At 42.5% G+C, this 20,783-nt stretch overlaps 1 protein-coding gene across 3 annotated transcripts in view; it reads right to left on the bottom strand.

Annotated features, from left to right (window-relative positions):
* arhgap15 (Rho GTPase activating protein 15) overlaps nt 1-20,783 on the bottom strand; it is a 48,475-nt gene that overhangs the window by 8,593 nt on the left and 19,099 nt on the right. For all 3 annotated transcript variants that reach the window (XM_048238941.1, XM_048238942.1, XM_048238939.1), the window contains exons 7-12: nt 15,998-16,096; nt 15,579-15,708; nt 13,989-14,120; nt 12,259-12,357; nt 11,743-11,820; nt 5,977-6,111 (exon numbers count right to left, since the gene is read on the bottom strand). In XM_048238941.1, the coding sequence (XP_048094898.1) occupies nt 5,977-6,111; nt 11,743-11,820; nt 12,259-12,357; nt 13,989-14,120; nt 15,579-15,708; nt 15,998-16,096 (673 nt within the window). The remainder of the gene's footprint in view (nt 1-5,976; nt 6,112-11,742; nt 11,821-12,258; nt 12,358-13,988; nt 14,121-15,578; nt 15,709-15,997; nt 16,097-20,783) is intronic.

Here is a 20,783-nt window from a genome sequence, read left to right as displayed (position 1 = left end):
GACACTGAATAGTTTCAGTCAATCAAAGAAATGAAACAGGCAGCAAGGAATTGACCCAGCTCACATCACTGTACAGATTCCTTACTTCAAACAGAAAACCCCTGACACTTACAGCAGGATAGAATGTGCTGCATGCTTCGGTCACTGTGCTAAGTAATATTGGAGTGCCATTGCAGGGCCCTCTCTGACAATAGTAATTTCTGCCTGCCTTCCCTCTATTAGTATGGAATGAGGACAACATTGCGGAGTAGAAAAGTAGTGGAGCTCCTAGTCAACTGTACCAGTGCAGGAGGCCCCCTGGGTATGGTGGGAGCAGATGTCTGCGTGTACACACCGAGCTGGCATGGGCGCCCGCTAGCAGATGCCTGCCTCCACTGCCAGGTCTGCCAGCTGAGCACAGACGGGCGAACACGTCCTGGGATTGCGCAGGAGTACGGGCCAAGGCCCTGACCTTCTGTTGTAGGTAAAGCCTGCTGCTTGATTGGTTTGGTCTGTTAACACTTCCTTGCTTTGTCATCACGGTCAATTAGACATGCGTTTTATCCCGATGAAAAAGAAACATGAGGCCGGGAACAAAATATACGGCCAGAGACGTCTAACCTCCTTCCTGTTCCGGTGCTGTTAGCTCATGACAGAACAAGCTGGTCTGTGACCTACACGTCTCCCTCTCGTGACATACAACAACTTTTCCCAACTTCGGAATCTTGTACAACCTTGGCAATGCCGGAGAATCCCAACCAACGGCCCACGGTTATGCAAAGAGGCAAGGGCCCTAACTTTCCTGGGGCTATAACAAATCTGTGGCAGTCGGCCTCTAAAATATTTAATCTGGTCATTACTGCTGGCATAAAGGACACCACTCACTAATTACTTAGCCGTTGGTAGCTAACATATTGGAGATGCCCCCTCATCCTCCATTTCTGACAGATGGCGGGGATGGAGCCATTAATATATAACAAGCCTCCATGCTCGCATTTAGATGTGCTGATTCACTGCAGCCTACTGCAGAGCAAGTCAGGGCAGGAGAGAGCCGGGCTCTCAGAAAAATAGCATCAGTGAAAGGTCATTAGGTAGAAACCATCTGAAAGTTTACAAGGGTACAGATATTGAATTCTGTGTAGGAAAATCATTATCCATGTTAATCACCACCCACTTTTTTTCTTTCTGGTCACAACTATGCACATAATTGTACACAATACAAAAATATGGTGATTATTGGGAAAAACGTCTCTAATCAATCTCAATCTTGCCATTTGAACCATGAGCTCTCCGCGGTTGGAAAGTCATTTGAGAGGAAAACGAAACGTTCTGCACTCAAATTAGGGTTTTTTTTTCATGCCTGCGTGGTCCCAGGTTACTGCATTAGGCAGGATGTTTTGAAACCAAGAGGGACTTGAGTGATTTATGGTGTTATGACAAGAGAGAATTACAGCATTTCAGACATTTCCCAACAGAATCGATTTTAAGCACACAAATAAACATTTTCTTTTTGTCTTATTGCCCCTGCTGCCCAACTGCTCAGACTTGGCAATGTGACCTTAAAGGTCAAGGGGGCTTAATCCCCCATGTGCTCATAACTGGAATCCTATATGGTTTGAGATCAAACATCTGGAAAACTAACACATCAGAAAGTGGAAATGCATACAAGTAACTCAGTGTTGAATGACTGAAACATTTTCAGTAATCACTAAAAGCTTAAAAACGCTGTCATCCTTGTGTGAGTTTCTACAGGAATCTATACATTCTAATTAGCTAAAGGCTCCTGGCCATGTTATAAGAACATGGTTGTGTTTGTGGAAAAAAAATATATCTGTGGAATCGACAGCTTTGTTAAATTTACAGATATCACAAATGTGATATGAATGAATGGTAAGTGATTCAACGTGCAGTGCATGCGTGCCAACCTGCAACCTCTATGATTAAACGCTCATCCTGAATGCTCTGCCAGTATCTTCGGCAAAACACTGTGTAAATCCAAAGGAGAATTATTCAGATGCAGAGTAGAAACAGACTACATCTCCTCCTACTGAAATGCCAAAGCTGAATGCTGGAGTTTTGAACAACACAGCCTGTGCATCAGCCCAAGGCATTGTTTTAGGACGGCCCAGAATGACCCACATTGGTCCTGTCTCCCCTGTGTGTACAGAGTGAAATGATTATCTGCGTCCCACACTTCAGCTGCTGATGGTTTGATATAGCGTCCATAATCAGTGTGGTTCCTTGCTGTCCTATTGCAACAGCCACTTGCCATCAGCACTGTGGCAAATCTTATCCAACAAAAGCAACTGAACAAAAGAGAAACTTTACAGAATAAGATGGGCACTCTGACAGATAAACAGGTTTCAATGTGACCATCAGTGGACCGCATGGGCACTCTGACAGATAAACAGGTTTCAATGTGACCATCAGTGGACCGCATGGGCACTCTGACAGATAAACAAGTGACCATCAGTGGACCGCATGGGCACTCTGACAGATAAACAAGTTTCAATGTGACCATCAGTGGACCGCATGGGCACTCTGACAGATAAACAAGTTTCAATGTGACCATCAGTGGACCGCATGGGCACTCTGACAGATAAACAAGTTTCAATGTGACCATCAGTGGACCGCATGGGCACTCTGACAGATAAACAAGTGACCATCAGTGGACCGCATGGGCACTCTGACAGATAAACAAGTGACCATCAGTGGACCGCATGGGCACTCTGACAGATAAACAGGTTTCAATGTGACCATCAGTGGACCGCATGGGCACTCTGACAGATAAACAAGTGACCATCAGTGGACCGCATGGGCACTCTGACAGATAAACAAGTGACCATCAGTGGACCGCATGGGCACTCTGACAGATAAACAAGTTTCAATGTGACCATCAGTGGACCGCATGGGTGTGTGCTGGCAGAGGCAGAGATCCCTTGCCTTGTGCATGCAGAATATGCATGCTGCAGCTCCTAAAAAGCAGTGAATATAATCCAATTACAAACACTGGAGTCTACTTTGCTCAAATAAAGCTTACTGCACAACCTGATCTCCAGGCTTAGTCTGCTGGCTTACTTAAACCCCATCAAGGCAAATATTAGCCCAGTGCAAATAGTCCTGCAGGTTATGATTAAGATTTTAAGTGTATCCCAATTGTATGCTTTTGGTTAATGAATAACAAAGTCTTAGAGGATCATGGCTGTAATATATTAAACATGAAAAGCTCCTTGATGAAATATAGAAACTGGATGTCTTTTTGCATTTCAAAAGCTTTCTGTGGACAGCGAGCTTGTATGCCAATGGAGCCATGACAGAGTTGAGTTAAAAGAGTTATGAGAGGGTAAGATATTAAGAATTTTTACAGTATTATCACTGAATACTTCAACAGCGTAATAAAAATTATATTATTGCTGGCAAAAAAATGGTGAGTTTTCTATTGTCTGTTCACTGACAATGACACATCTAAATTTTACTGCAGGAAAAAAAAAATGTGGCATTAATGGACTGATCGTTTATGCTGGTGAGCTCGTCATCGTGGTAGTGGGCAGCCACTGTGTGAGAAGACTCAGAGGTTCTGGATCTGTGTGCATCAGTGACAGACAGCCGGATTGAACTGGACCAGGCTGAGTCTGAGAGGGAGACAGGTGGCTGAAGGCTCCCCGTCTGATTTGAGGGCTCCATGAATAATAGATGGGTGTCCAGATGAGCCAAGAGCCAGAGTAGACACAGCTGCTCTCCTTACACCTTCCAAAAGAGCCCTGCACTACACTGCACTGCTGAGCGAGACCTGGGAGCTGTCCTCCCTCTCTATCCCCACCTGAAAAACCATGCATGCTGGGTGTCAAGAAGGGAGGACGAATCCTGGAACATTCTGAGGGTGTGTGTTTAGTGGGGGTAATTGGAACAGATACAGCATTCTTATATAAAAGCTTACAAATAAGAAAAATAAGAGTTCCAAGTGTTTTATGGAATTGTAGTTCTCTGATTGGTGTTTATGCAGGTAATTGGGAGTAAATGAGACTTGTTAGCATAGCATAAGGTTCGCATCAGATCAGCCGGAGCGTGCGAGTGAGGCCTTGGACATGTGACAGACATGGAACGCTTTGCGTGACTGTACGAATGCAAAATATGTCCAGTGCACAGGCTCCCTGAGTTCCCCCGAGGAGAGAGCTTACAATTAGCGACGTGCTAATGGGCTGTTGTCCTAATCGCACCCCCCTCCTGTCCAGTCAGGCGGTCCCCTGGTCCCTCAGCTGATGCCACCACCACCCGTCAATCAGAAGGGGCAGCCAGGATGATCCGAGTGACTCTAATAGCAGCGAGCCCACTGTGTTGGAGTGTAGCGCAGCACAGTCAAGGCCACCATCTTAAATAGGCAGTGATGGATGAACAGAGGCTGTTGTGTCCAAGTGTGTGTGAGTGCACATGGGAGAGATACTAATGAAGATGGCTTTCATGAAGTAGGAAGACTGATATGATCTTGTTGGCGCACCTTCTGATATTGTGTGCCTTTGAACGGAATGTTCTTAATTATTTCTTACCTGATTTCTAACCGTTCAACCACCTGGGAATGACTTAAAAGGAGACCCAAACATTCATTCAAAAAAAGTTTGAAGACGTTTGAAGTCTGAAGTAGTTCACTCTTACCTGAATGTAATAAGCTCACAAAAAGTAATTTAGGCGAGCAATAACGCAGGCGCCAAGAGCTTTCATAGGGCCTCTCGCCTCTCCGGAACTCTCTTTCTCTCTCTCTCTCTCTTCTCTCTCTCTCTCTCTCTCTCTCTCTCTCTAACTGCTGTTTACCATCAGGAGTCTATATTTATTCTCCTCCCCCAAGCTTTCTTTAGCTCAATTCCAGTGGAACGTGTTGCAGGTTGGGCTAATTATACCTCCTGCTAAGAGGGTCTCCTTGCAGTACTAATTAGTTGTCTAAACGTTATCTGAAAGTGATCAGCCTTGTAGACTTGGCCGATTTACTGGGTGGAAGCACCTTGCAGGCCAGTGGGTATTCTGGCCTACATTTTGAGCGTGTAAATATTTATTGCCAAATTATAGCAGCACCTTGGGATTACGTCTTCCTGTCTCCAGCGTGCACACACACTGGGATGAGAGCGAAAGCGTCAGTAAGGGTGCAAATATATCATCAGTAGAAATGCAAAATGAGGTTTCTTCTTACAAGAACAGATCATATTTTATAGATATTATAATAGCATCTTTGTGAGTTGAAATGTACACACATTGTGTTCTTTCATCACTTTCTTCTTTGTCTACTGTACATCCTCCATATGAAGGCCTCTCCACACTGCAGCGTTCCATACGGTGGCGCTCTGGTCCTCTTGAGGGGCTCTTTGTTTGCCACCTGAGCCACCTGAGTGCTTGAGGGTGACGGACAGATGGAGATATGGAGCCGGGGGGCGCACCGCTTCTGCCGCCTCCTCCGCCGTGAGTGTTTGGCCTTTACCGGAGGCCTGTGCCAGCGAAGAGCACCATGGTGTCAATCAGCCTGCTGACATGGCCAGGGATCGGTCTTGGCTCAGGTTGGAGACAGACACGGAGAAACGAAGGAGCAGCAGAGTCTGTTCTGGTGACAGTTTCTGTCTGGACTGCAGGGCTTGGCTGTGCCATCTGAGAAATTCCCCCACTCCCCAGGCAGGGGAGGCTTAAAGGGGTAGTGTGTTGCGGGGGTGGGGTGTGTGTGTGAGTGTGTGTGTGTGTGTGTGTGTGTGTGTGTGTGTGTGGTGGGGGGTGGAGGGTGGGGGATAGCCTTCCTATTGAACAGCGACCTCTTTTGGCTGACACACTTTTCTTTCCCACAAACTTACGGTAATGAATCCAATCAGTGCCTCAGAATGACACTGGGAGATTTAATGGCTCTTAACGGCACCTCATGTAATAGGGTGTGAGAACCTCCTGATGATGAGCATGGAGCAAACATCTGAATAATTCACTAGCACAAGTCATTGCTGCAGCGGCATCAGCTCATGGTATACTCACTTATAGACTCGACGAACTGCTCAAAGAAGCGGAAAGGGAACAAGGGCTCGGGCAGTTCACGGAAAAACATCTTGAGTGCCCCGGTGATGACATGGATATCTTCCCACTGGCTGTCACCCAAGTTCAGCTCCTCTTCTGGGAAACAGGAGAGAAATTGGGAAATGTGACAAATTGTACAGAGAATACGAGAAAGATGATTGTTGTGCTAATGTTAGAATATCATGAACATAGGTCAACAAAATAACCAGAGATGAGCTGTGGTGGATATTTGTTGTTGTGGCTATTATCTTCTTTGGACCATGCTTTGTGCGTGAATATTTGTATGAACAGATACTTCTTGTCTGACTTAACAATAATTTAATATAATTTACTTTAATAATAATTTAATTCAGGCCTACAGTATATCCACCATTTCAAAATAATTGACTTTGTTTCACTTCCTTTAATGCACCACTTCAAGGTATCCTCTCCCTAGACAAAACCGTTGGGCTAAGTGGTTTTCTGGGTTTGCCTCGCCGAGACCAGACCTCTCCCTAACCTGCTTTAGCCACTTCTACACAGCCCTGCTCCTGAAGACAAAAGACCACGAATCCATTCAATTAGCCTCTCCACTCCAGAGTGTACACTTGGCACTTCATAGCTAATTGCTAATCAGGCCATCTCTGTTGCCTCATTAAAGACATCAAATTCAGATTCTCCTCAAGAGCCCTCCAGGGATAGGCAGGCGGGAGTGCTGGAATGTGTATTGACCTTAGCCAGGGCTGGGCGATCAGCACACTCTCACTGGGAAACCTTTACATAACCCATGCTAATGAAAAGGATCCTTTACATGTGGATGTTGAGATCATATTGGTAGTATATTGTGGGTTTAGGGAGGACCTTATATATGTAATGATGAGAGTGTCTTGCTGTGGGAGTATTCTGCCCATAGGGAAATCAATGGTTGTGTAATGTTCAGGGAAGGTGTAGAACAAAGGCTAGCTGACTGCCATTGAAACAGTTTTGTCAGAGTCTATGAATGTTAAAAAAAAGGTTTGAGAAAGGGGTGACAGATCATTGTGCCATCACAAATCTCAAAAGGCATGCCATATAGGCAACACATTTGGCTAACAAACAAGATTTTCCTCCACATTTTGTTGTTAGGTATTCTATAAAGTCTGAGGGGAAATAATTCTCCATCTCAAATTAAAGGGGTCTTTTGAGAGCAACACAATTATTTTGGTCTTTGGAGTTTGCGTCAAGTGAATTGGGCCTTCACAAGTGTTTACAAAATACGCAGGGATAAATTTGTAGATCATTATGGAGAGCACATCAAAATGGAACTAATCAGTAAAATAATTTAGAAAATCACAGACAAACAAATATGAAAGACAAGGACTTAGATAGATGTCCTGTCCTGAGTACAGTAATTTCCTGTGTATTAAGTGCATTATAAATAAACCGCAGGACAGTGTTTTATGCTAATTAAAAAAAAATATATATACTACCACCACAGTACCCAAGTAACCACAGTGCCCAATAGGCCAATAAATCAGAATCAGATTGTGTTTTAATAATAAAGACGAATGAAGAAAAGAATTGCATTCCCATATGGCCCCATGTATTAATCTCATAACTGAAGAAAACCTTGGTTTATAGTAATTAACTAGACTGCATTTCCAGCGGGAACTGCGAAAGTGTGCTTGCCCTGGTCCGGTCACCAACGTGAGCAGACAGTGACATACGCTATGCTGAACCTGGCTTGATCCAAGCATTCTAACAGTGCCTTTCAGTGTTGGAGCAGTGTCAATATCTCAAAAGCTCTAGGAGAGGGCTATTCAACTATTGGCTTGCGGGTTGAATGCGGTTCGTTGGATTTTACCTTTGGCCTGCCTTCGAATTTAGCTTCTATGACTGAGATCAAATCAATAAAAATAAAATGACAGCAGTGATTGGCTGCAAAATAAATAATGCTTGGCGTCTTGCTATGCTCTCAAACTGGGCTATCAGGTAACCTACAGAGGAATTGAAATTATGAAATATGACCAAGGCATTAAAAAGCTGCTTGTTTGTCAGGATACTTTTTCATTGATTTATTTTAAAAAAAATATGAGCTATGAGTGTGAATGTTATATATTCCATCCCACAAATTATGTTTTACTGGTTTGTTTGATAAATAATCTATATGGATTTGCTCTATAAAGACCTTATGTCTGTTTCGGATTGTTTTGTGAGCCTGGGGTTATTTTGAGAGCCTATTGATGTAGCCCATCTCAGATGTATCTCAGAATAAAGGAATACTTCATATTACTCTAAACCACCATCTGTAAATCAACTGTATACTACTGTCTACATTGCACTATATTTCTTGACCTGTCTCTGTATATTCATCACCTTTCTATACTTTGGCTCACATTGCAACACAGCTCAGATCTTTGGTTGCTATGAAGGCCAATCGTTCTAAATGGATGGTTGCTATGGCCAAAGGCCAGTTCTATCTCGCCTTGCCGTTGTCAAGCGTGCATATCATTAAATTCTGATTAACCTTATCTTATTTGAAACATCTCTATTTTACTTAGCCCACTTCCATACAGTCGTCCCCATTAAGAAGTGGCCACTTCATTCATCTTACCGTGATTTACACAGCAGCATTATTAAATTAATCTGTCACCATGCCTATGCCTACGTTTGCAAAGAAAACATTTTAATTTGATTCACATGAAACGTTACATTTAATGTACATGTTGACAATAAGTAGGCTAGTTTTGGTTGTTGGTGGTGTTATTGCATCCCTTAATTATGCCTACAATGCAAGTTCCCTCGCGATTGGAAGCTCCTGTACACAATAGTAGACGCATTTCAAAACATCGCGTTAGGAGTTACGCCCCTGATCCACTAGCACGCGATGCGAATTCCCCAAATCGCGACGCTACCCTCCATGAAGATGCTTTGATGGGCGTTCCCTTTTGTAGATGTGTGGAAACGGCAGGGCAAGAGCAGGTAGTAAAACAACCAAACAAAATGTTTTCCTCCACTATTTTGAAATTACCGAGGGAAAGTCACATCTATAAATTAGTTTGCAAGTTGTGCGGTCATTTCAATCATGAAGTTGTCCCTGTAGGATTCTAGCCACACATCATACAAACACGGGAATGTAGACACTGCTATGATTATTTTTTCTCATCTGACATGTTTCTGTACGTTGGCGGTAACCACACTACCGGAAAATTAGGTTTTGTTTAGGCTACGTGATGATGGACCTCCCCTGCGTTTTGCTCTACTATTGGATACTCGCCTCGCGATGGACCAGTTCATTTGCATAAAGTTGGGGATTTGGCGGAACTTTTGATCGCCCTACAGCACTCGTCGCTAATCGCATACCCAGAATCCTAAAGCGGGTGCGGAATTCGCTTCTCATAGAAATTAATAGGGATACTGCGTCGCGGTGTTCGCACCGCGTGCTAGTGGATCAGAGGCGTTAGGAGTCCTCGCCACTTCTTTTAAGCTGTCACAGACTTAGGTGCTACTTTTAGGGCTAAAGTGCTAAATAGCAGTCCTAAAGTTACAAGTGACGAAGTTCTGAGTGCAAGCATCTCATATCAAATGACCATGGCATTCGCTAAACAACATACATCCCAATTAGCAACATACATCTCCTCCTATAGCTAGCCACACAAGAAATTAATGATACTAAATCTCTGCTTAGCATGCTTCTCTGCTTAGCATTCTAATAACAGAAGGGGCACATTTATGTTGACCACTACAACATGACTCATTATGTCTTTAACTCTATAAAACACTTACTTTCATAAAGGAAGCACACCATCCAGCACATACACATGGAAACCGATATTTTAGGTACTTGCCCAAAACTCAAAAACGTGTCTCTCTGAAGCTCTGTTCTAGAATCTTTGCTCTGAACGCTGCGTTGCTAGGCAACATCAAATAAAACGAAAATGAGCGTCTTTTTCAAGGTATTAAAAGTGTAAATGCGTGTGATTACGAATGGATGTGTGTGGTTTGCAATTAGAATAAACAAGAAATAACATTTCCAATAATTTCCCATGATAAATTACATAATATTTGCACCTTCCTTACTTGTGAAGCTCACACCATATTTCAAGTACACTAGTGAAATGTAATACAACTTTGCCACCTAGCGCTCAGATGTAGGCTATTTAATATTAACGGTGACATTGCTTGCTTATTCTTTTCGTCAACTCCATGCTTTTAGGAAAACAATCTTTTTTATCATAGTTCCCTCTTTCAATGAGCGATTACCATCTCGTTTTTGTAACAGAGATAGCTGTTTATTGTCCCTAGGTTTACAGAAACACCTATTCATATTAATAATGTAGCCTGGAGAGCTGCGACCACTGTTCATTACGGCCCAGAATGCCTTGCATGTCTTTACAACAAAAACAACACAGTAAAACCTAAATGCTGTTCTCCTTACCATTTCAGTTCCTTAAGTCCATACTATCCCATGGCAGAGCAAGGATTTCATGATTGGGAAGGTTGCCTTTTTTTTGCCCAGAGACATTGTGCATACTTGGAAGGGGCATTGTGATAGATGTACCAGTAAGTATAAATAAGGGTATCGAATTTGAAACTTTTGATTTTGTTTTTTGTGATGGGCAAACGCCCGAAAATCAAAAACAAAATTCTGGTAACTTTTGTGAGGCTTGGTCCAAGGATAATGTAAAATCAAGTCTGGTAACTTTTGTATGCTCGACCAAATTTGGGACCTGTGAAAAATTTAGTTTCGCTTTCTGTTCAATCCAATATGGCGGATCTAATCCACGCCCACCTGACGCCATCTTCACGAAGCAACTTACACCGGTACTGACCGGACGCTTTAAAGTTGGAACGGTGTCTCTGTCTCAAAGGGCCTAGGGCTAGAGCTGACAAAAATTAGGAGACGGAAAAATAAAACTTAAGAAGAACAATAAGTGTGCTGCTTTGCAAGCACACTTAATAAAACTTAAGAAGAACAATAAGTGTGCTTTGCAAGCACACTTAATTACGATATTTTTTCCTCCATGATGAGGCCAGATGAATTGGACTAACTACATTTATACCTTACCTGTAGCAAACTAAATACCACACCTGCTTATCCATGACCCTAGCCAGTTTATGCTAACATGATGTCTTTATTCATAACAAAGACCACAACTGCTCATCGCTGTAGCCTCACCAGCCCATGGAAATGAACGCATTGTCACTTCATTATGTGGATATCATCACCCTAATATGTCATCCTCTAAATTGTTGAGCTGTGCATGATTAGGAGCTATACTCATCTGAGCGGACGACGGCTAACCTGCAGCCATTTTTCATTTCGCCACAGATATGTTGTCTCTGTGATGTGTCTGTCTACACGGTCGGGGCACCTGAAGGCTACTGGGTTCAAAACGCACACACTGCCTAATCAATTTTTTTGAAGTTTCCTGATCTAATGCAGAATAATTAGCAGCTCTGGGAATCTGTGGGTCACCTAAGGGTGATGCGTTCCTCTCACGGCTCATCATGTCATAATAATGTCTCCAACAACAAGTGCTGTGGCCGAGCTCCGTCAGCCCCTCTTCCAGGCAGCAGTAAGTAGGTGATTCATGCCGTTTTCAAACACAATAGGCAAGTGGATGAGAGCAAATGGACCATATTATTTTGTTCACCGACCAGAATAATTGTTAGTCAAACTGAGAAGTTCCGAAAGGTCCAGTAGGAGAATACTACTGTTTCTGTACTGCTCCTATAGTCATGGGAAATGCGAAATGTAAACGTTACCTTGGTCAACCATGAATCTTAACTTCTGGATTGTGGCCAAGTTACCACTCACTCTGTATATGCCATCACTTTGCAGACCTGTGGAGATATATATAAAAAGTATAACCATAGAAAATCCTGATGTAGATTTTACTTTCCCCATTATAATGCCATGTCAATCCATCCATTGAAATGCATGCACTCTAAACATGACAGAACTATTGTACAGAAAATTAAGTTGCTGTTATAGATGACACTTACATATTGACATTTAGATTGTAAACTTAAACACAGTCAGATTGCTAAGCCTTATACGTCTCAAAGGTCTGCTATGCCCTTCCATACTATGACTGTAAGCATGCTTGCAACTAAGTTGAGTCAGTCACTACTTTCTATATAAATTGTACAGTGTTGCACACTGCACTGATTACGCAATGATAATGCATTGCCATTTCAGATATCAGAGTAGTGTGTCAGAAGTCTGTTTATTTGAAGCCTTGTTTCCTAGCTGATCTAGTAAAGACTTTTGATATTTACCCCGTCTTTCTACTTCCTGTATGCATAGCCTGATGAACTTCGGCACTGTGGTTCCCTCACGACTGCACAGGGTCAGTATGTGGCAACCAAATACTCGATCTGAAGAAGAGAAGAACAGACACATTTCTACATTTGCATTTATATTTATGTCACACGTATCAATGTCAGTTGATTCAATGGCAGTTATTCAACTGTCAGTCAGAACACCACCACCATGAAGAGCGGGGAAAAGGGACAAGATGTGGCTTCTTGGTGTGAGCCTATACAAGAAAAAGTAGGTCAGGAAGTTGCAAGCACAAGGTCTGTCACATACTGTAGGTCACTATGTGAGAGGCTCACTGGACAGTGTCATAGACCGGTCATGAGCCTATGTTCACATCCTATGTTCACCATTTGGTGAGTCATTTCTCTTATTGATCAATATGGGTCAGAATCCTCCCCTAGGCACACAGCTTTCCCAGCTGTCACAACAGCCCCCATTTTCACATACGACACCACAGTAAACGCTGCATAATTGAAATGTATTTCGCCACATATTATGCATCATTACATTTGCTATATGCACCATCCAATTGTTCTTAATGGGTTCACTTTCCCAGTCTGTTGGTGTTAAGCCCAACCTTGAACAGAGTGTGGATGTTTTCAGAGTAGCCGGCTTTATTTAAGGGCCAACAGCAAACCTCAGGCCGAGTTTTGTCGATACAAAAGGTACCAAGTCAATGGGATTCATAATCAATCGGTTTTCATTTAATGTGGGGCCAATGGAGCGCTCTCTAAAGCCTGGACTACTTCAAAGAAGGCCAGCTCTCGCTGCCATACCAGCGGTTGGGGGGGATCTGGGGGTAGGGGATGCACCAAATACACAGATGACTCTAAGGAGGCCACCTTTGCATGCTAAATCAACTTCAGAGAGCTGAGGGAACTTACAGAGGGGAAATAGGCAGGGGAAATGTGGGAGGCGTTGGGGTTGGGGTGGGGGTGGGGAGAAGAGACAGGCGCTCGAGGAGAAATCCTTCCTCGAGTGAGGGGAGTGCCACCGCCAGAGCAGAAACCTGATTTTCGGGGGGGCGCGACGCCACGCTCTGTGAAGTGGCTCGGCTTTGCCTGACGGCCGTGCCAGAGTCGGCAGTCTGGGGGCCACCTGCACCATGACTTAATCCCGGAGTGTTTTTATTTATGCCATCAATAACCTCCTCTCCCTTTGATCTGCCGGTTTTTGTCCTGTGGACACAACATTAAAGGAGGGACGTCTGGGAATGCGAACGGGGGGAATTTGAAAATACCGTTACCTTCTTCTAAGGCTTCCACAATGTGCTTAAAAATACCCTTTTAATGGTGTACATGCCCTCAACCGGTAAATGTACTCTTTGCTTTGAGCTTCAGCATCCTTCTGTCCTGTAATGGCATAATTTGTCAAGAGAGAAATTATTATATACATCATAATGTGTTTTTCTCTCTTTCAAGAATGCATACACATAAAAAAAACACTTGTATAGACTTGCGGTGTATCCAAATCATACTGAATTTACCTTAACAAGTAACGATTCCTTAACTAACCCCAAGTCTGAAATGACCATTTCAAAGCCAGAGGCTGTCAGGATCTTTCAGAGGGAAAGGAATAAAACACAGCTTCCCTCCAAACAAAAGCCATGTGTGTTATTGTGCAAGTGATTGTTGCCGTGCAAACAAGTGTCCGAGTCCAGATGGCCGCGGCTTCAGCAAACGCTCACCTTTAATGAGGCCCTTCTCCTGCAGCGTCTTCATGGAGGGCCGCCGTGAGATGAACTTCTTCAGTCTGTTCTTCACGCCGTTCTTGTCAGCACTGTCTGAGGCGCTGTGCTTCAGCTTTGCGGACGAGAACACTGGTGAGAAACAGAGACAGACAGACAGACAGACAGACAGACAGACAGACAGACAGACAGGCAGGCAGGCAGACAGACAGACAGGCAGGCGGGAGGAGAATAGAATGTGAAAATGAGGACCAAAAATTTTATGAAAGTTGGCAGCACCCTGAGTGAGACAGCATGTGTACATAACTGCCAGAGAATTATTTGGCAGCTCACAACTAAGGCAAAAATATTTATCAATCAGCAAAAAATAGTTGTTATCAAGTGCCTCCCCCTGATCATTTAAACCTGATGACAATTTGACAATATTTGTAAAGACTCAAGACTATTAGACATTCATCAGTATTCGACTCCATAACCAACCATGTTAAGAGGTCAAGAGGTAGAAGTTCGTAAGATAGGCACAAAACTTCAACCTGACACAAGCAAGAAAAGCATTGGTGTTTTAAACAGTTAGCGTTATTACTGATGCGTCTCATATATTTGTGTTGGTGCATTTAATTTCCCCATTATTCATTAGAACCTCTTCCTGTGATTTGCTCTCCTACCAGCCAACCTCTCCCGTATCAGTTCAAAACGCGAGCACAACGACCTCCGCATGGGAGAAGGCCACTGCCTGGGAATATCTAAATGCATGTACGGGCTGTGGGAAAACCTGTGCCCTGCAGCCACTGGAGAAGATTGTCTTCTCCATGTACACAAATTAGCGAGATTATCGCCAGTAGCATCACAAAAGACCAACGGTTCAAAATAACAAAGAGAGACTGGAGTTAGGCTCTTATCTTGTCCCTGATCTCTAATTAGGATTTTAATATGATCACCCAACATTGCCATCAATATATATATATTTTTTTTTACTGTGTATAAATTGATGAGATTGACTTGAACCATTGACAGGGATTTGCATAATTGCTCTGTGACATATGCTGACATAATGTTAATTAGCATGCTCATGTCACTTTTACCAGTGCTTCTCCACAAATCAACATTTTTCCCACACAACACAAGAATATTAAACACAACACACACTTACTGTACATGAAATAAGAGAATGACTCTGTTTTCCCAAACAGTGAGCGAATGATGTCATCAAAGTGAAATGGAAGTATCACGGTGAAATTTAATATTTTTTTAAAAAGTGATATTAAAAATGTCTCATTTAATCCGGCCAAGTACAAAAATGTCTGTTGGAGGGTGGGGTGGGAGTGGTGCAGATGTCAGGCCATAATGATACATGATGTTACATTGAAAACGCTTGTTTCTGTAACAAAATTGATTTTGTCAGAAGCAGTCTGTAAACATTTGCTTTTTGCACTGCTAGAGTATTCCAGTAACAAGATGGGGGTCACGGCTTCAGCTTCAAGGGAAGGCAGATATTAATAAAACGCCTTGCACTGGTGCACTCCAAGTCTCTCTGGATAACAGCCCTCTGCTGAGTGTGGACCTGTGGCTTGGGTGTTTAGTAGTACTCACTGAGGGATCGCCGGTGCTCAGGTTTGGGTTCTTTGACTGCGGGGGCCTCTGAAGTTCGCCTGGAGAGATACTCGGTGCTGTTGGACCTTTGCATGCCCGGCCTGCCCATTGGCCTTCCCGCACCGCTGCACTTCAGAATGGATGACACCAGAGAAGCACTGGTTAGAACTTTAGAACACGACAGAACTCTTAGATTTTAGAACATAGGAGACACTACGGCAAAAGACTCGAATCTCATTAAAAATATGTCCTGTGTCCTTTGACAAGGAATGATGTAATTTAAGGAAACCAATGTTTGCTAATTAATCATTTGTGTCATGTTGCGTTATTTGCAAACTCACATAGTCACACAGTGTATGTGTTACTTAAATAATTGTTATCAAGGTTGGAGTTCAATTTGAAAACTGAAAAAGACCTACTGATCTGTCGGCTGTCTGTTTGATAGCATCACGCCATTTGCTTATTGTAGGGAAGTCATCAGATTGAAGGAGGTACTCATCACCAGCATAGGTAGTTATCTACAAATGAGGAAAAAATTAAACAATTACAGTTTAAACTGTAAACAACAAATGTATCGTAACACCCCCAATGATCACCACTTTTGTTCAGAAATTCTAAAACAACGATGTTTTTTAACACTTCAAAATAACATTTGCTAAATTAACCTTACATTTTTCAGTAGCCATTGGTGTGTAGATTTGAACAAAATCTGGTATGGTTCTTAACGGGTGCATTTACTGCCTGAAATATCCGATTTTGTTTACCATGCTTGGAGTTATAGTGCTGGCCTTATGGGTCGTGAACGGTTAGACTGAGAATTCTCGTCATGAAATAAAAATTCCACTGGAGCTCCAAGCGGTTGTGTACACGCAACCTTACAACACTGTTTACAGCTCTTTGAGTCACGGTAAAATGTCATTTTTCCGGTACATAGCTAATTTAGATACACCTATGGTGTGGGTGGTTGCGTTTCTTTAGGAGTCCGCTGTCTTGGTTTGTATAGAAATGGATATTAAGTGACACATACACGCAAGACGGTGGAAATACGGGACCGACGGTAATAGGGGGAGTTCCGATAGGCCTACATCCTAAAATTAATTTCTATCTGCAATACAGAAACAGATGTGTATTTTAAAAAATAAAGAATCTCTACAGCATATTATGCTAATTCACCAACATTCATAAAGTGTTGCATATTTATATAAAATTATGAACACATCAGTTAAATATCACGTTTCTTTTGTTTGGGGCAGTGAATATGCTGCATGTCAAAAGCCTTGCGTTTGCTGTCACTGTCAGAAGGAACACTATACCAAATGACATGTATCATTCAAATCTAATTAGTTAAACTTTACAACCATTTGTAGGTCACCGACATGACATAGGAAAGCTGTCAAATGTGATATATTGGGCTTCACTGTGAAGAGATTTAGGCTCGACTGGGATAACTGTATTCTGAGTGAAAGGATGTACTGTAGTCTTCTGCATTCAGTACAACTGTGGGTTTCAACAGGGCTGTGTTGCATTCAGTCTGAGCTTTTAAAAGATGTTAGAGGACTGAATCAAAGTTCTCTTGGTGGAGAATACAATTAGTGAGATACTTGTCAACTAAATATTGAGCCTGTTGTGCATTTCTCCGACAGCACAGTAACATCACTTGGCACCGTCAAATGGAATAAGCGCTCCACATGTAAAACTATGGTAAACAGTGGCATTAAGGTCACCATTGTCGTGTACGCTTGAAACTGAAATGATACAAAGCTACATTCACGACATTCATGATTAAACAATGTAACAGAGACACATGCAGTACAATTTCACGTGGTAGGTTTTCACCAAAAAAATTGGTATGAAACCTGAGTTGATACTGCAAAAAATACAGTTGAGTAGGCCTACAACACAAAATGTGACCACACCACACAGACTCCCAAAGTTTTTGCGCGCTACTGAGAACTTTGCTGACTTTGTGATAGGGCGTCAAGAGAGTTTCGAAAACGCTTTTGGGGGGTTGCCTTAGAAAAAAATAATGAAAAGAAAGGATGAAAAGGTCTGGGGCCAGGCACGTCAGCCTGTGTTTGTGACTCCACTGTTTTTGGGTAACGGATATGTGAACAAGCATGTTTGTTTTGGAGCGCAAGCTTTCCTGGAGGCTGAACACGACAATCAGAGGGGGGGCTGTAGAACTGGGAAAGATCAGGTTTCGGGTAAAGTGCCTGTGCAAAAGGCACTGCCCTTAAACTCCTCTTCAGCTGATCTGATCACTATCAGTCTTCCTTTGTGCCCGTAACACGCAGTTTAGATTCGAGCCATTTCACTCTTGTGTGTGTTTTACGATGCACACATTTATCACGTTATGCATGATTGGTCAACATGGAGAAGAAGAAGCAGCAGGGAGAAATACATGACATCTTCCTGTTTTATCCGTTCATTAATGTGTGTGTGTGTGTGTGTGTGTGTGTGTGTGTGTGTGTGTGTGTGTGTTTGTGTGTGTGTGTGTTTGTGTGTGTGTGTGTGTGTGTGTGTGTGTGTCTATATGTGTGTGTGTGTTTGTGTGTGTGTGTGTGTGTGTGTTTGTGTGTGTGTGTGTGTGTGTGTGTGTGTGTGTGTGTGTGTGTGTGTGTGTGTGTCTATATGTGTGAGGTACTCAAAGACCCATGTGTACAGGCTATCCTCAGCTGATGAGCTGAGACCTTACAGTACATTGCATTGTCAGGATTAGGCCCAAATCCACTGGCCTTTTTGCACGATAACGACACTTTCTTCGCGGCTTAATCAGAAAGTGAAAAAAAAAAATCTCTCTGCCACCCCGGCACATCAAACATCTCTCTAAGAGTCTGAGTCATAGATCCACTGAAGATTACCAATGACTTTAAAAGGACAACAGCAACAGTCCTCTCAAAGCCTATTCACTTGGTTAATGAAAAACAGGATGAGAAGCTCCTCCAAGTACACTGCGCTCCCTATCCCGCCTCATCTTCTGACTACTCGCCGACGGTAATCTCGCTAAGCAGAGGTATGATAACGTGCTTGAATGTAACTGTGCATTCGGATGCAATCTCCATAATCCGGTTGGATATTAATGTCCATGTTTGGTATTTAAAGGGCTGGACAAGTACGGCAGTGACTGTAACTCGTGGTGTCATTTGCTTCATTTACTATGTAAAGGCAGTGCCCCACACACACACACACACACACACACACACACACACACACCCAAGGCTTTTGGGGAGTGGGGGCAATGGGGGGAGTGGGGGAGGGTTGTCATTCCGTCTCTAGATTCTACAGAAATTCCACAGGATGGGTTGGAATAATAAGTGCATCACTGTTCCATGCCGGTTTGTTTATTATGTTTCTTGTAACGTTGCTGTGACAAAGACAGAGATCTCCACCTTTCCCTCCCTCCCCAGTCCCAGTCCAAATCCTTTCCAGTTAATATCTGATGCCCTTCAGACTCCATATGAGAGCATGTTGTGCACAGTGTCCGCCTGAAGAACAAACATCTTTGAATTAGATACAATCACTCATAAAAAAATGTCCAAATCTCAGACACATTTTGTTTTGACAGTGTTGTTTATGTTGATCTCTTCATTGGTATTATACTGTATATATTAAGAGTTCATGAACATCAGCTCAATAAATTGCTCAACATCTCTGTCTGAGGAGTCAAGCATTCAACCAGATGATCCGTCAACCAAGTATGTTTTCCTGAACAGCACACTGCCCAATGCTTCAAACTGACACGTTTGTGATCATGAAACGCTTGGCTTTCATCTCATTCATATACATATTGTCCTGTCTAATGTATATCTAAGCCTAATGGGCAGTGTAATTTATCCAAGTCATTATGCTGGTACTCAAAGGAAAGACTCAAAGGTTGAATTGAATCAACTAGATGAGGTGATAAACAGTCTGAAAGCCCTGGCTCTTGAATGGCCTGAAAACTATACTACGCGAATGAGGTTTAGCCTATTAATTCCCTTAATTGTTAGGGAGAATGTAAATGTGAATGACTGTAACTATGGCAAAGTTTTGTTTTGAATCAAGTAATGAAAAAGAATATGAAATAGATTTCTTTTCTTGATGCTCTGCTTATTAAGAGCGATTCTGAATGTCTCGGCTTTATTTTGACAATTCATTAATATTTAAATATGCACAGTGCTACAAAGGAGAGAATGCCATTTGTGCTTTAAAATTTGCATTTTGCTGTTAAATTAAACATTAATTACAGAGCAACATAAAGAAACAATTCAACTTTGAAGCAATCTAGATTGCCGGGTTAATTATTTCTAATTTGCAACAAATCTGCAGATCTGTCTATGAGTGCAGAGTATTGGATTGTGGGGACAAAACAAAGGCAGAGTGGAACCAGTCGACATAGAGTGTTACCAGGGTGCGTGTGAGGGGTTCAAATACATTGCAAGTTATTATTTCAAGGCAGAGTTTGAAGTTTCCATTTACTCAGAAATGTGCTCAGATTACTTATGAGAAGTTATGAGTCAAACTTAAGGTGCATTTCAGAGAGCATTTCATACCAAAGCAAGCAAATGGACACACGGCTGTTCAGAATATATGGGAACGCTGCTTTATGTATATTAAAACTGCAACACACAGACAGTCTATGATTTAATACACTGCATGTCTGAGAGTCTGGTGTTGAGAGTCTTGTGGTTTAGCCATGGCGGCAGGTCAGCTGTAAGTTGTTATGTATCAATTCATTATTTTGAATCTCAGTCCTTCCCTTCACTTCATTAACGGAACAAAAACATTTATTCCCCTCATTCTTGCAGTATGATATATTAATATCAATTAACAAAACAAAATGCTGACAGCAATCCTACAAAATGGCTGTTTCACCTTTGAATGCAAACAGAGAGATGATTAAGAGATCTTAGTCTTAATGGGAATCTTGGGGGTCTGGTTTGTGTTGTGTGTTTATTTCTATCTCCACGGCTACAAGTCTTTTTGTAAACAGCCCTCTCCGCTTTACTGACTGACTCTGTGTGTGTGATCATGATACTGAGTGACAGGAGTTTTCCTCCTCGACTCCATCGGCTGAACTAGACATTGCACTAATTAATTGATGCGGAATAACACAAATAACAAGACTCTATTGAAGACAGGAGGCTTAGCCATCCTCACACACCAACTCCCCACCCTCCACCCTCCATGTCAGCGGGAATCAAACAGTTTTTGTCCCTTTGCCTC

The sequence above is a fragment of the Alosa alosa genome, chromosome 3, assembly GCF_017589495.1.
Source record: "Alosa alosa isolate M-15738 ecotype Scorff River chromosome 3, AALO_Geno_1.1, whole genome shotgun sequence".
NCBI classification, from domain to species: domain Eukaryota; kingdom Metazoa; phylum Chordata; class Actinopteri; order Clupeiformes; family Clupeidae; genus Alosa; species Alosa alosa.
Note: the sequence above shows the minus strand (reverse complement) of the source record. Positions and strands in the feature narration are given on the sequence as shown.